Source organism: Pinus tabuliformis, chromosome 6 (genome assembly GCF_031772625.1).
Source record: "Pinus tabuliformis cultivar Carrire ecotype Pingquan chromosome 6, CPIR1, whole genome shotgun sequence".
Classification (NCBI taxonomy): Eukaryota; Viridiplantae; Streptophyta; class Pinopsida; order Pinales; family Pinaceae; genus Pinus; species Pinus tabuliformis.
Window position 1 is genome coordinate 817,508,231 of NC_142292.1, and position 16,255 is coordinate 817,524,485.

A 16,255-nucleotide genomic window follows, 5' to 3' on the forward strand; every position below is an offset into this window, starting at 1 on the left:
AAAATGTTTGATTGTGATCCTTTCTCTGCAATTGATCATGTAGAAAGATTTATTGTGCATATTTCAAAGATGGAAGTGGTCCACCAAGATGTCCTTATAATGTTGTTCATGAGATCCCTTAATGGTCATAATTCATGGATATGCAATCACGAACCTAGGAGTATTTCATCTATTAAGGAGTTCTTTGATGGATTTCTTAGACACTTTCAAGTATGCCCTGCATTAAACATTCAAGGAGAAGCTTTCATTGAGCACCATGAAGAAGATCTTGGGAATCTAGACGATAAGCAGGAAGGAGGGTCCTCACTAGGTCCACATGATGAAAAAAGTGAGGAAAAAAATTTTCAGAACATGTGTGATAGGGAGGATGAGTCTATGGAAAGTGAAGTTGAGGCTAACCCTACCTTTTCCAAGGATACTATTTCTAATAATACACTCTTTGAAGACCTTGGAGAAGGTGGTCCCATTAATCCCTTAAACATTGACATTGAGAAATATTTGTGTATTGAAGAAGGGAAATGGGAATTCATTGGTCCTCAATTTGACCATGACCCTATGTATGATATCGACGAGGAAGATGAGGTCGAGGATAGTCTTCCCTTTCTCCAAGACGCAACTTATGATGATGTATCTATCAATAACCTTGAAAGGTACGAACATTGTCTTCTCTATTAAAAGAAGGACAATGGGGAGTGATTTGTTCTCATGTTAGCAAAGGTCCCATCTATGATGGTGATGATGACATCAATGGGGACCTTCCTTTTCCTTGCCTTCTTTCTAATCCTGGGAGTATAGTTGGATCATTTGTGAGCCCTTGCCTCATCCCTTCTCATGAAACCATTAATAATGAAGAGTCGTCTCTCTCTCCTAAGTGTGATCAGCAACCTGCTTGTTGTGTCTCTCCATATAATTAGTCCCCTTTTCCTTCCAATCATGACCTTATGGTAACCATGAAGCATGACATCATTGGGAAGGGCTATGATGAGGATGATAGGCCTGAGGCTGCCCTCCATCGGAGATGTATCAGCTTAATTGTCGATATCTTTGTCTTTTGGCTAAAAGAGAGGATCCAATGGAATAAGTCGCATCCCTTTCTTCCTCTCCATCCACGATCTTCCATAGATGGTCACCTTATTTTCCCACCTCCTGCCTTGGTGACATTGTTCTTGTCCTTGATCTTGAATTTATTGCATAAGTAATCATTGGGGGGGGAATATTTGTATATTGATCTAATGATGTCTTGGTCGCATTGGCTATATGATTACATTTAGCATGTCCATAATGTAGCCATGCATGTTAGAGTAGGGTGCATTGCATGTTGATTTTCGCATTAGAACTAATGTCATATTCTTTTATCATGCTAGATTAGATGCATTTAGAATTAAATTTTATTTCTTGTTGATTTTATGGCCTAACAAAAGCATGGGCGATCAATAGACCTATGTGCTTAGTCTTTGATGTGTAGGTAATAGGTCTACGGTCCCAAGAGATTGTTAGTGTTCTCACGACCTCCTCGTTCGAGAACATTTATGCACTCAACTAAGAGCTCATGCCCTAGTTGGGGCCACATGTTACCCACCACCAATGGATGACCCCTTTAGGAGAATTTTTCTCCTAGATTTGTCTTCAGTAGGAAGTCAGTAGCCCCTTGCAGCCACCAAATAGCTCGATGTGCCACTTTTCTCTGCCACCTAAACTAGCCATTATGTGCCCTTGCCCATCTGTTATGATCGTATGTCTAAAGGTGGGTCATCCAAACCCAAAGGTATGGCTTTTCATTATATGATTGAGTATTTTTGCTTACTTATCATGGACACATCTAGACATGGATTAGGGGGGGATTCGACGCAAAGAATGGGTTGGGTTTGTGCTCTTGTCCCCTTGTCCAATTTGGTGGTTAGTCTTGCATCCTACTCTTGTGGGATCTCCTTTATTAGCTACTAGCTTTAGGAGTGGCACTACATGGGAAACCCCGATTTTGGTTGTGTTTTCCCACTTCCTGATACCACATACATCACTCCCCTCCACTCATTATAGCTCATTTTCACATCTTTCCCATCAGGCTCCACATTTGTCCATTAGGTCCACAAGGAGTTAGCCTCCCCCTCCCCCTCCCCCTGTCCACACTTTCGATTGGGCCTTGAATGATGCCCTAAAGGTTGATGCAGCTAAAAAGAAAAATAAAAGCATAATTTGACAACAGGAAATGTACCATAGTATGCAAAAGACGGTCGGGGCATACAAATTTAGCACATGGGCAAAAGACAAACATGAGCTCTACCCCTATCATTATGGTCATCACCCTGGTTCCTAGGGCCCCTTATGTGAGCCCCTTGCATCACTAAGGAACCCATGATTGTCCCAACCCCTAGTGGGCGATGAACTACATAACCTTAAGGGGGTATTCACTATTATATCATACACATCATGCTATCATCCCCTGGAGCCCCAAGCAATTAAAAGAAAGAAAACTCAATAAAAGACAAAAGACATATGAAGAAGTGTGGAAAAACACAAAGTTTGGGGTAACTCGTGTACCACGATTGCCCCCTCCTACATCTATACACCCAAGTGTGGGCCTCCCTCATTATAGCTACCCTTGTACCATGGCATCTGGGTTGGAGCCTTCCCTATTGCACCACTCTGTTCCATCATTGTTTCATATGACATCTGCCATCTAACGGATGTACCGTGGACCTATCACTCCCTTAGAGGTTGAAACCACCTAATAGGGTCCTTGATTGAACTCCTTCTTGAACCTAAAGACACTTGTATGCTCTAAAGCCCATTATGGAAGGGCATGCCACTATGAAGTGTCCACTTGGTTCCATGATTTGTAAGCTCATTTACTCAATTTCATTGATGAAATGTTGTATTGGAAGCTGAAGAGACGCATTAGATCTTATACAAGATTGCAGGTGGGTCTTCATCTTGGGGTTTGGTCTCCCTATATGGGATCCAAGCCCTCCTGAGGGTCATGATGACACTTGTAGGGTAAGTGTTGAGAGCCATGGGCCTCCACCATAGCAGAGGACAAATAGCCCCACCATGGGATCCTTCAGCACCACCTATTTGTTGTTCATGTCCCAGTTATTGGATGATATGATGCGCTTGGACCACATTGCCCAGTCGACTACACACTTGCACCACACACTCGACAGTTGATCCTGGGCCTAGATGGGGTTTTATCTCACCTAGGGAGACAAGGGAGGGCTTGCATCATCATTCCAGCCCTATAGATGGAGCACAAGCTTGCTTGATTCAATTGGAGACCCATGAGGCCATTCTTAATGCCCCCACAGACACTTAGGAGCACCACAAGTTATTTGCTTGAATATTAAAGGGGCCACCCCCTTCATCCATGATATTAGAGCCCTCCTATTCATCATGGCACATGAGGGACTTGATTTGGCATTCCAATGGCCCTATTAGCTATTGTTCTATCATTTCGACCCTCTTGAGAGGCTTCTTATTCATATTTTGGAGCTATTTGGTGGGCTTGTTAGCCAAGTAGTGTTATTTGCACATTATTTTATTCTAGGGGATTATAAGGCTAATTTAGGCTATTCGAATACCCTAAAGGCTCATATAAATACATGAGAGCCTCATGTATCATTCATCATTGCTTGGATTTGGACTTGTCTCTCCTAAAGAGCTCGGACCTGCAATTTGGAAGAATTTTGGAGCTTTTAAATGAATTTTGATGTTTGGATTAACTTCACACTTCTTCCTGGAGCTTCTACTTGCATGTTGGGAGGATGGATATACTCTTTATTTGCTTTGTAAGTGCTTCATGATGCTTATTTCTGCCATAATAAATGTCTAATGCATGGAATTTTCTTTTGTTGTGATTGGATATGCCCTAATTAATGCAAAGTGCTTGGAGCATTGAAAATTGTTGGGATCTTTGCATGTGTTACTCATTTGACAAAAATTGAGTGAATGTTCCTAGGGGAATAATTGTATGATTAAGTCCTTGAAACTCCATCTTGACATTCTGTTGAAAGTATAAAATTCATGAGGGTTTTCGTTTGCCATCTTCTATTTGGATAGTAAGGTCCCTCAAGGTCTCCTTGAAGCATTGAAGTTGCCATAGTCAAGGTCATTTGACTCCATTTCTCCCAAAGGGCAAGGCACTGATCCATAATACATTGTTGATTACCCCTAAAACCTTTATTATCTCTTTTTCCCCTAACCCTAGATGGTCTGACTAGGGCAACAAAGGATTTTCTTTAGAGCCATCCATTTGAAGTGCAAGTTGGTGGAGAACTGCATTGGTGTCTCCTCTTCTAGCCCTCCAAGTTTGAAGGCAATCCCACAATTGGTTTTGGAGAAACATCAAGCCCTAGCCCCAAAACTGTTTTGGCCTAAGTCTCCTTAGGTTAGCGGCATTTCAAGGGGACTATTGTGCTTGAAAACTCAATGGAAGTTCATCTATTATTGATCCCTCTTTCACCCCTTCTTGACATGGCATTTGGTTGAAGATTATTCTGAAACCCTAGGTCTTGTTTGGGTGCCCTTGTGCTTCTTTGTGGTCCCATATCTCCATCATTCCTTATCTCACAAGGCACTTAGAAACCTTGTTCCTAAAGGACATTCTTCATAAAAGAATACCCCTAATCCTAGGTCTAAGCCTCCCTTGAGCCTTTCTTAGAGAGCCCCTTACCTCGCCCCTAAAGAAAGTAAGCCTATTATTTGAGTCTCTCTTGTGAATGGGCCTTAGGAATCAATGAATCATTGTATATCCTATCATTTACTTATTCCTCCTTGTGATTTTCTTCATACTGGGACTCCTCCCATCGGTTAAAGTTTGTAAAGGGCAAGGGACATCAATTGAGGTGACAGTGGGTCCTTGTCCCATTGTTGCCACTTGGTCTAGCAGTTGCCCCTTTGGAACCCCTCCTAGGACCCCTGCTAGATTGAGCAGTAACATGGCCCACAGTGAGTGGTTCCTTTAATCAATTGGGTATATGGAGTCAAAAGGATGAGGTCAAACGTGGAAGACCTTGGACGGAGAAAGAAAGGGAGGAGAACCTCTCGATCTAACTCTAGTGACATTCACAAAGAGGAGATTTAAGGTCAAGGAATGCTAATCTAAACTTCCTTGATGTGTACTTGGCCACCAATCTTGCATATGGAAATTTTAAAGCCATATAATATACAACATATCATGAAGACTTCATAAAACTCTAATTCTACAACATTAGTAAAATGGAAGAAAAATACTCACAATAAATTAACACCATTCACCAAAGCATCACTTCATAAATCCAAAGAAAGTCACTCCATGCAATTTTTTCTTCCCCAAGACAATTAACTTCCTAGTGATCCATTGCGTCTACGAAAGAGAAAATAACTAGAGCACACTTATTTTACAAGAGATAAATGAGTGTGTGTGACAACGTTGAAAGACAATTCGACTTCCCTCTATTTATATAAGGGCAACCAAGTCGAATTTGTCTTAATTTATACTCAAAAGCCTTAAACACATAACTTCAAGAGTTTATAAGTTCAATAGGGCACAAGCTGACCTAAAGCATAGCTATCTAGTATCTCAATGTAAAAACATAACAAAAAGCTTCCTTTTAACCCACACATGTGAGTAAAAGGTCCTCCAAGCATGGTGTCATCCTCGGGTGAAGAACTCCTTCAAGCAAGGTGCTAGAAATGGATCAAAGAGTGCTCCTCACTCCAAACCATCTTCTCAATGTCAAAGGTGCATCCTCAAGCCATATCTCTCCTCAACCACGCATCATCACCTATAATCCCCGCATCATCACTCTTAGGCTATACCAAGGTAATGTCCTAGCCCTAGATCCTGATGTCATCATCAAGGAGGAGAGTACCATCCCTCCAAATGGATCACAGGGTATCCTCATCATCAACAAGGTCCAGGGACAAGGCAACATCCATCAAGTAGGTACAAGGGCAGCCTGGGGGCATCTTGGGCTTGTTGGGATACATCATCAATCATGGCAACATCTTGGGTTCTTGGTTCCTTTTGAGGTGTGCAAAGCATCTAATTTTATGATCAATTATGTGACATGTTACCTAAGTTTGATGGATGAGTTGATAGACCTTGAAAAAGACATAGCTATATTGTAAAGAAGTGATATCATTAAAAATTACCTTGGGAGTGACACAAAGATTGCCATGCTCTTCAATGTTCTATGCAAAGGAGTCGATGTGTTGGTTCATCTCCCTAGCACCGTATTGGTTCATCTCTCCATTCTCCTTTCTCCATCAATTAACTCAGCATTATCTGTCTTCTCCAATGATTATTGTGTTGGTTCGTCTCCATGTTCTGCCTTCCTCAACAATTAACTCACCACATCTATCTTCTCCAACAGTTGTCCTCCTTTTGTTCTCAGCACTTTGATATTAATTGCATTTAAACAATCACATTTATTTTCAGGTGGCACGATTTCAGTGATGGAATCATTTCATGAAGGTGATCAATGAAACACAGACCCCATTTGCATGAAATTTTAACCAGTATTCCAATATGATATTAAAGAAAGCTAGATAGCCAAACGAATGGCACTTTAATATTAATTAAGACCACATTCACATTGTGCCAATTGTCATGATTCCTGTGTTTCTTATCAGATTACCACTGCAACTCCTGTTCTCACAGGATAGATGGAAATGCAGAGAAGTATTTTATAGTAATCGCAGAGTCCCAACTTGTCAGATTCAAGGAAATGATTAGTGATTTTTTTACACAGACCCTGGGGAAGCTGCATTTATTTCTTAATGCATTTTATGGTATTCAAATTTCAAGACTGAACCAAACAAACAGTTGAAAAAAGGAAGTAACAAGCAAGCAAGATCATATAGAGTTATCTAAAAACACAAAGGCTGTACTACCACTAGCAAGCCTTGAATAACTCCATGCAATAATAATTTTATTAATGTGAGCCACATATAAATAAATTGAAATTTGATCTCCGGTTTCATTTTCCCAAAAAACTAACAACCATTCGTATTGATCTATGACTCTTCATATTTCCCTACACCGTAATATTTACAATATACCATAATTCCTAGAATCGGTTATGTAACAAGACAAAGGTATCAAAAATTTGATATTTACTTGTTGGGAAAGGATTTATGCCTAGTGAAGCAAATCATTGTATATATTTCAAAACAGTAGTTAATCATTTTGTTGTGTTGATATTATATGCAGATGACATGTTAATAGTTAAGTGATTAGGTTGATAAAGTCTCAAATATTGTCAAAATACAACATGAAGGATCTTGGTGAAGTGTATTACTATGTGGGCATTGAGGTGAGACAAAACTGTAAAAAACAAAGAATTTGGTTATGTCAAAGTAAGTATATTGAATACATACTTGATCATGTCTGGAACTTTGGATGCAAGATTGCAAGCTGGTTTAGACACGTTTTTTCGGTTGGAATAAAGTTTACAAACATGTGTCCACTGTCTAGAGAATGATGATGAACAGCAAGAGGTGCTCTATGTGCCTTAACTTAGTGTAGTTGAGAGAGTCTTGTGTACACAATGGTCTGCACGAAATCAGATATTGCCACTGCAGTGGGAGTTGTTAGCAGGTTTACGTTAAATCTAGGTAAGGAGCATTGGATTGCAGTTAAGAGGATGCATGGCACAACAGAATTGATAGCAAGCAGCATTTCTAGATGGTAAATACAGGGAAAGCAATTGATCTGCATCGGTTTTTTGATACAAATTGGGTTGGAGATATTGATAGTCGTTGACCCACAACTGGCTACCTGTTAAGCCTATTTGGAGGGTTAATAAGTTGGATGAGCAAGGGACAGCCATTGGTGGCCTATCCCAAGGCTGCTTGGAACCAGGAGCGAGAGCGGAAGCATTTGTGAATTGACCCAAAGCATTTTTTATATTGCCTTTTTCCTGATAAAGTCCCATGGTTCTAGCTTTGTCATACGCAGGGCTCTTGTATCTTTAGGGGCATCATTGATGGCAGTAACATTTCATGCCAATAAGGTGAGCAAAGAACATTGAATGGTATGCCACATGCAAAGAGAAACAGGAAAACATTTACATCCATGTCATCCCTACAACCTTGATCAAGGAGTTTTGATATTGTTCTACGCCTTAAAGGGACGTCTATACCTGTGGCTGTGAATCCACTACCATGGGTGGATGCCGACGGAGTTCTTATTTGGCCATTGAATGTTCTATGTGTGCTAGTGGCCTCATGTTCATCCTTTGATCTTTTGATTTGTATTGTGCATCCTCCTCTTCCCTTATATATTTGGCTCCCTGTTGTGTTGGCAAATTTGCACAGGTTTTGATTCCTCTTCGCTTATTTCCATTCCATGGCCTTTTGCCACATAGATGCTTTCTCGCAGGAGTATATGAACTTGTGTTAGTAGATTTGCAATGGGGGCATATAAATTTAGTGGTTCCACCCCCTTTCCCTCCTCCAAGCCTTGTAACATATTTCCACTCCCATTTCCTCCTCTTCCTCTTCATACTTCTCCTCTTCTCCAAGGTATCCTAATCCACCACTACCGACTTCTTCAACATTTTCATCACTTCTTCTTCTTTTGTTTCCCAACAACATCATCATAGCCAAAAATGGAACCAACAAGATAAGGCTAAGCCATATACCCATCATGTTTGTTGAAGCTTGAGATTCTTGCCTGCAATAAAATGAGGGAGGAATGGGAAAGAGTAGGAGAAGAGAACATCTAGACTCTAGTAACTACTTTCTATTTCTAGATTTGATAGATTCATTCAACATATAAAAAACACAAATGTTGCATGGAAGAAAAATGAGAATAGGATTAAACCCTACCTCTTTGGCTCTCCAATGGTGGTGGTAGCCTTCAATCTCCCAAGCTCTCACAAAGGGCAACTTTCAATCTCCCTTGCAAACTCCCACAATCTTATCTTCGCAATCCTCTCGAATCTTCTCCTCAAGGCTCAAACCGTCTCAAGCTCTCTCACAAACTCATAAAATGATGTTAAGTGGGATGGGAAGAGGACTTCTATTCCCCTTGGCCCTCCCATTTCCCTCCAAAACCATTTTTGCCCATATTGGGTCACGCGCGGGAGAAAGGGGGCGGGGGAAGATTTTTTGTTTGGGTTAGCAATGAGGAGCGATCCCTCCCCAAGCATTAAAGATGCTCCGGGAGCAATCAAAGAGCACTCCGGGAGCGACGCTCCCCAATCACTCCCGAAAAACCAAGGAACAATCCTTTGGTCTCCGTGAGCGTGCTCCCTAAGGTGCTCACTGAATGCTCCCGTTTGGGGAGGGGAATGCGCCCCGGCAGCCCTGGCTTATCCAACACCGAAGCTGAGTAAATGGACACTACTCAATCTTGTAAAGAGGCAATTTAACTGCAAAGGCGTTGGTCTAAATGAAGGATGAGCTACTATTGAATGTGACAATCAGAGCACCATTGCTTTGTCAAACAATCCCTCAATCCCTTGTATCACACACTGTCCAAGAACTTAGATTTCAATACCATATCATCCAAGAGCTTGTAGAATATGGTAACGTGTTGTTGATCAAGTGCAACACTAAGGTCAATGTTGTTGATCTATTGAGAATTTCTCAGTATAGAGAAGTTCAATTATTGTAAGAACTCAATGGGAATTCAAAAAGTATTTGATTTTCTAATCCATGGTAAGCATAATTTGCCCTAAAAGAATTCTTAAACTACTATATAGCTGAACCCTAAAAGCCAGTCAAAACTGTTGTCTTAATAATACTGAAGTCTACAAACGCATACTGCAGAGAAATTATAACGGAAACTCACAGGTCTATCCTATCTCACATCACTGTTTTTAAGAATAAAATAAAAGAAATAAAAATAAATAAATAAATGCAATTACAGTTTACTTTCTACTTCAGTATTAAAAATAGAAACTCAGTAGATGGACTGTCAAAACTTGCTACTGTTTTCTCATTAATTCTGAACTGAAATCTGCTACAGAAAAAAATAGCAAACTAATTCACTGCTTGCCACCGAACTGAATGAATTAACCTATAGCCCTGCATTCTCCTTTGTAAACTAGGAAGGAATTTGGATACATGCACAACAGTGTCTCAACTAGACATGATATGAGGCATGCAAACATGCATCCTCCTAGAGATCTGAGCCCTTCACTCAACTGCATTCGCCTAACTGAGTCTTACACTTCAGCTAAACTTAGAAAAAAATTCATAAACCTGAAGCTAACACATGCAAATGCATGCACCTCTTTTACTTCACTTAGAAGCAACATGTAAGCCGTATGCAAACTGCTGAGGATAACACTATCCCTTCCTGGTCCATGACTAACCCGTGCATGCAATTGCACCTACAATGCTAGAAGCCTTGGAAACTGTTTAATAAACCTGAAGCTAACACATGCAATGGTATGTACCCTCTTTTCTTCACTTGGAAACAGCATGCAAACTGTCACATGTAAACTGTATACAAACTGCTGAGGATAACATTACCCCTTGCCATCTATGGCTAGCCCACGCACGCACCCTCAATGCTGAAAGCTTACAAAAGGAGTGGTGCAACCTCTAGTTTACTCTGATGTTGTGCACTCATCTACAGACCATCATACTACACACGTTTCAATGCAGTACGGATCTGCTGAGTGTGTAGTGCCACTGTAACTAAAGCACTCAGATCTGGAACATGTGTGCCCATCCCTGTAGAAGACTATCCAAGGTGCACTAATTAAAAACAAGTCTATGAATGTGATCTCTGGGGAGATTATTAGGATATGTGCCGATCCCATTGTTTACTCTATGGATAACACTTCCCAACTGTTTAGTTCATGCTTGAGTTTCCCATGGCACAGTCGGATAACAATTTCCCAACTGTTTAGTTCATGCTTGAGTTTCCAATGGCAGAGTCGGATAACAATTTCCCAACTGTTTAGTTCATGCTTGAGTTTCCAATGGCATAGTCTAACTATTTTATGCGTTAGTTTTTTAATTGCAATCTGGTAACATAATTTTCTTTTTGAATACATAGATGGATTAAGCGTCATTAAAAATCTCTGGAACATTCAGATTATGCATATTTCACATGTCTCTACCAGATTTAGAATAAAATTTACTCAAAAAAATACCAAAAATAAATTAAAACAAAGAAGATTTAGACCAATGTTACGAAAATCGGCAAGGGTTCGAAAAACCAAAAAATCTTAAAAATGAATAGGCCAAAAAAATGGTGATTTCAAGATAAAATCGAAATGTTATCAAGATGTTCGCAACACTGATTTAGACTATAGCCTTTCCAATTATTGAAAACGAATCCCCCCTTTTCGTAGAAGATTTAGACTACAGCATTTCCAATTATTGGAAATGAATCCCTCCTTCGTAAAGAATGACATTAAAAATTATCTCCATGTGGTTGATTAAATGTTTGGAAATAACAAAATCCACGGACACTCTGAGTCCAATTTAGCGCTTTATTTCCTGCAGTATATTTTAATTTCCCTATTTCATTTCCTGTGCATTCAATGAGATAACAGGCGCTCTATTTCTGCAAATTTATACTCTCACTCTTCCTTTTGTATTTTTAACATTGATATACGCTGTGAATTTAATAAATTTATCCAACTAGGTTTTAAATTTACTATTTTGGAAAGAAGCTTTGAATAAGCCGTCTCTGTCACAAACCAGTCCAAATGCCCAATACAAGTTAATCAAGGACAAGCAAATAGACAACAAATGCCTGAGTGACTTACTTTTGATTGTTCACCAAGGTCACAAGATTTCGACTCGCAAGTTCTATTAAGATTGTGTAAGCAGCTGTCCATTTCAACTTATGAACGTAAACCCCCAAGTCTAACAATGGATCAGCAGACATTTTTCTAGCCTCTGGAAATATTCCCATGTCCAGAAAGCATTCTCGGACATCTTCTTCCAAGATATCTATACTTGTTGACATTCGTTTCAGAACTTCTGTTTTGTGATATTCAGATATTGTTTGTCCTTGAGAAAGTTTGTCCTTGGCAGTTATCCATGCTGCATGTGGCTGACCATGGAGAGACCTTCCAATCACCTTAAGAGCAAGCGGTAATCCTTTGCATTCTGCTATTACCTGGAATAGAAATGTTGCCAAATGATTAGCTTCTCACGCCTTAATTTCGACAGAGCCTAATCCTCAATTCCAAACATGGTGCATTGTCATTCTACTATCCTAAGATCAAGGTTCACGTTGCATTGCATTTAAAATGGTAGGAAGAAATACCTCTTTGACTAGGTTGCAATCTGCTGTATCTGGAATGGACTTTCGATCAAATGCCGAAAAGCAGAAAAGGGACACGGCATCTTGCTCTCTCAAACACGGCAAATCATACCGGTAATCAGATTTAACAACATTGTTGTTTCTAGTTGTAACAAGCGTTTTATACCCTTTTCCTTCAAACAAAAGCTTTTCAAGGTGATCAATTTCCCAGACATCATCCAGCACCACCAAAGTTGGCTGAGGTTCCATTTGGCGAAGCCTTTGTCGCAGCTGTTGATGTGCATCTTCGACGTCATGAAATTCAGGTCTTTTTTCGCCAACAATCTTGTCCCACATTCTCTCAAGAAGTCCCTTGAGATTTGGTGATTGTGAAACTCTTTCAAAAACTATCCTCTCCTTAAAATGACCTAGAAGCCCAGAAGAGAAACATATAAGATCAATCACTCAAAAGAATCCAATGCCTTTCGAGGAGACAATGCATGTAATAGAACAAAACGGCCGTAGCATATGGCATACTGGACTTGATATTAGAGTTTGGGAAGCTTTACAGAAATATTTGTTGGTTGCAGATTTTATAGCAGAGTAATTAATGTTATACAAATTCGAATGCATTTCATTTAATTAAAATATTAAATATGGTATTAGAAAAGAAATATTGTTGACTGTAAAATAAATTTATATATAATTACAAAAAGCAAGTGATTATTCTATTAAAAATATTTTAATAATACATTTTCGTTTTATATTTCATAACTATGATTATAAGGATAAAAAATTTTAGTCAACTGAATGTATGCAAAGTGAGAACCTCCTATCCAGATTCAAATTCAAGATTGAAGTCGTTATCTTGATTTTGTAACTTTTCTTTGATTTTTTCAAATAATCAGAAGAATAATATCTATATTATAGATTAAAAATAATAATAAATATATTTTAAATAATTAAAATTTAAAAAATATCTACATTATATATTTGAAAATATAAAACTAAACTAAATTGGAATTGTCTATTAAGGTTGACGAATTGCTTGGACGGTTAAAAATAGTCAGAATTTTGACAAAAATATTTCAAAAAATCTTGTAGATGCAGCGTTTGAATCATGTTTTTAATGGTGGAAATAAATTCAGCACTATCAAAAACTTCGATGACATCTAAAATTATGAATTTTAACAACTTTTACTTAAATTTACAAAAATCCCTACTATTTTTTTAAAATATAACAAGAATTTCCATAACTTTCCAACCATTCAAAACATATTTTAAATAACTAAAATTCATTCTAGAAAGCAAAAAAACACCCTTGAACAACTATTTGTAACAGATGCCTACATTGATTTAGCACGTAGATTATAGTTTTCCTAACAGGTGAGTTCATGGACTTATAATGGAGAACGCTAATCTTCTAGCAACAACGTCACACGACATTATCATACCCTCCCTTTAACTGGGATACTGCCGAAGAAACTTTAAGATCAAAGTCAATATAACTCACCTTTGACTTCATTATTATTGCAGAGGGCTATTGCCACAGTAGTCTTTCCACTTCCCCCCATGCCTATTACTCCGAGCAGTGGAGCATCATTGCGCAAGAGGCGTTTTTTCAGGTCATACACCAAACCCTTCAAACCAACTCTAAAGTCTGGCAATTCTGGGACGCTCGATTGGGAAGCCCTTTTACCAATTTCCAATTGATCCATCTGATCCGCGATAAATTTAAGGTCAGATTCTTCCCTTACTGCGTCAATTTTGTGCCCAATCTCTTCAAGTTTATCCTCCACTTTGTGCTCAATATTCTCAAGTTTAACCTCCATTCTGTGCCCCATAGTCACAAGTTGATCCTGCTGTACTCTCAGGCTATGCAATTCAGAACAGATATGCGCCCAACCTTTCTTCTGAGTGAAATCGACAATATACAAATCCAAACCTTCAATTTTATTTGCATACTTATAGCTGCTGTAGATATTCAAGCGACTTACCTTGGAACAGGCCTTAACCAACTTTTTACCCTCCAGCAGCCGGTGATGGAGTTCGCTGAGCAGCTTCTGGCTTGGTTGAGACAACTCTACACTACTTGTAAAGGCCTCATCTAATACTGGTATGATTCCTTCCAGGGTTTTTTGGAGGCGTTTGCAATTCTCCTTGCAGGCAAAACTCTTCTTTAACACATCTTTAATAATCGCCAGCAGCTCATTTGGTACAACGCCCGCAAGTGATTGGATCACCAAACCCGTTGCCATTTCGATCAATAGATTGTTTTCAAAGACTCTCACAACTCAATATAGAAACCAAATGACCAAAATCTTCATTTGGGTTTTCCACTGATATGCAATACAACTATAAGAAGATGAATATTAGAGAAACCAGGAAAGGAATCTTCATGTGGACCGGGCAGGAGCGACATTTCAACCTTGCTTCCTGGAAGGATATTAGTAAAAGAATCCAGATACTTGCTGCTGCAAACACCAATTCCGCGTAATAGTATGCATAATTATATAGCCCCGGCGGAGGCTCATTTGGCGTCTTTCGTGGTTATATATGCACGCACACCTTTCGCCTCGTGGGTTTGACCATGGAGCCTGACAGGAGCCAAACTTCACCGGTAGTCGGTATCACTTTAACCACGGCACAAACCGGCAATATAACCCATTCATTTGCATCAGTGTGAACTGAACACTTCCATCTGAATTGTTTCGAGCTGTTATTTATTTACCCTGGTCAAAATCTTTCAAGATTGGACAGGGAATAATATTTTTATGATAGCCATTAAAGAGGATGTTCGCGAAAGTTCAAAGAAAGGGAGAAAAATATTCTACCCAGTTTCAAAATTTCCACTGCCACACCACTCATTTCACTTGGCCCTGGTGTATGGAGTATTTCCTAATACTTTCAAAATTTCCACTGCCACACCGCTCATTGAGTATGGAGTATTTCTTAATACTGTCTATGTGGTTTCTCCGACTTAAGAAAAAGGTTAATAGGTTATGAAATTGTCATTTAAGTTGTTTTATTTTAGGTGGAGGAGGTATATTATTAGTTGATAATTTTAAGTGATAAAGGCGAAACTAATTTAAATATCAAATACAATCAAAATCATAATTTCAAAATAATTAAATATCTATCACAAATCTTTATTTTATTAGTAATAATTCAAAATACTATAAATTATATTTTTTAAATCTTAATAAAAAATATATTAAAACTCTCTTTAAACTATACCAAAACTCTCAAACAATTTTCAAAAGTGTCAAAGTTAATTTTAATACTCTATTAAATTCCAATCATTTTTTTGGGACAATTATACTTAATTTTCAATTCCAATAAAAAATAATAATAAAACAATATTTCGAAAATGATAAAGTCAATATAAATACTATATTAAATTTCCAATCATTTTTTACAACTTAATTTAATTCTCTTATATTCAATTTTCTAACACCCGTGCGAAAAAAATAGTAATAATCATAAACCACAGATTTTAAACTAAAAAATCTCAACCATCATACTCATAATAAGATATAAAATTTTGATTTTATAAAAAAAATAATAAACCAATATTTTATTACAAAATACATTTTATTTTATAAAAATAATCAAAATGTTTTATGGTTTTTTAAGTGGTAGTTTAATGAGATTTTTTTGCTTTTTGGTTATATTTTGATAAAAGTTATGGAAATTTTGGTTATATTTTGATAAAATTTAGTTGGGATTTTTGTAAATTCAAGTTATATTTGGTGAATTTCAAGATTTTTTTTTTGCTTTTTGGTTATATTTTGATAGAAGTTATGGAATTTTTGGTTATATTTTGATAAAATTTAGTTGGGATTTTTGTAAATTCAAGTTATATTTGGCAAATTTCAAGATTTTAGGTGCCCTAAAAGTTTTTGATGGTGCTGAATCCATTCTCACCATTAAAAACATAATTCAAACACTGTCTCTACAACAATAATAACAAAATTGGTCCTCTGGACAATTCCTCCACCTCTATAGACAACTATGTTTTTTAATAACAGCAAATTAATAACAATTTATCTTCTATTTTAA

At 38.1% G+C, this 16,255-nt stretch overlaps 1 protein-coding gene across 1 annotated transcript in view; it reads right to left on the reverse strand.

Annotated features, from left to right (window-relative positions):
- Positions 1-14,794, reverse strand: part of LOC149261314 (putative disease resistance protein At5g47280) — a 123,101-nt gene extending 108,307 nt beyond the window's left edge. Inside the window, exons 1-3 of the mRNA XM_089422002.1 lie at positions 13,707-14,794; positions 12,218-12,621; positions 11,712-12,067 (exon numbers count right to left, since the gene is read on the reverse strand). Of these exons, the coding sequence (XP_089278128.1) occupies positions 11,712-12,067; positions 12,218-12,621; positions 13,707-14,451 (1,505 nt within the window). The 5' untranslated portion in view covers positions 14,452-14,794. The remainder of the gene's footprint in view (positions 1-11,711; positions 12,068-12,217; positions 12,622-13,706) is intronic.
- Positions 14,795-16,255: the final 1,461 nt, after the last annotated feature.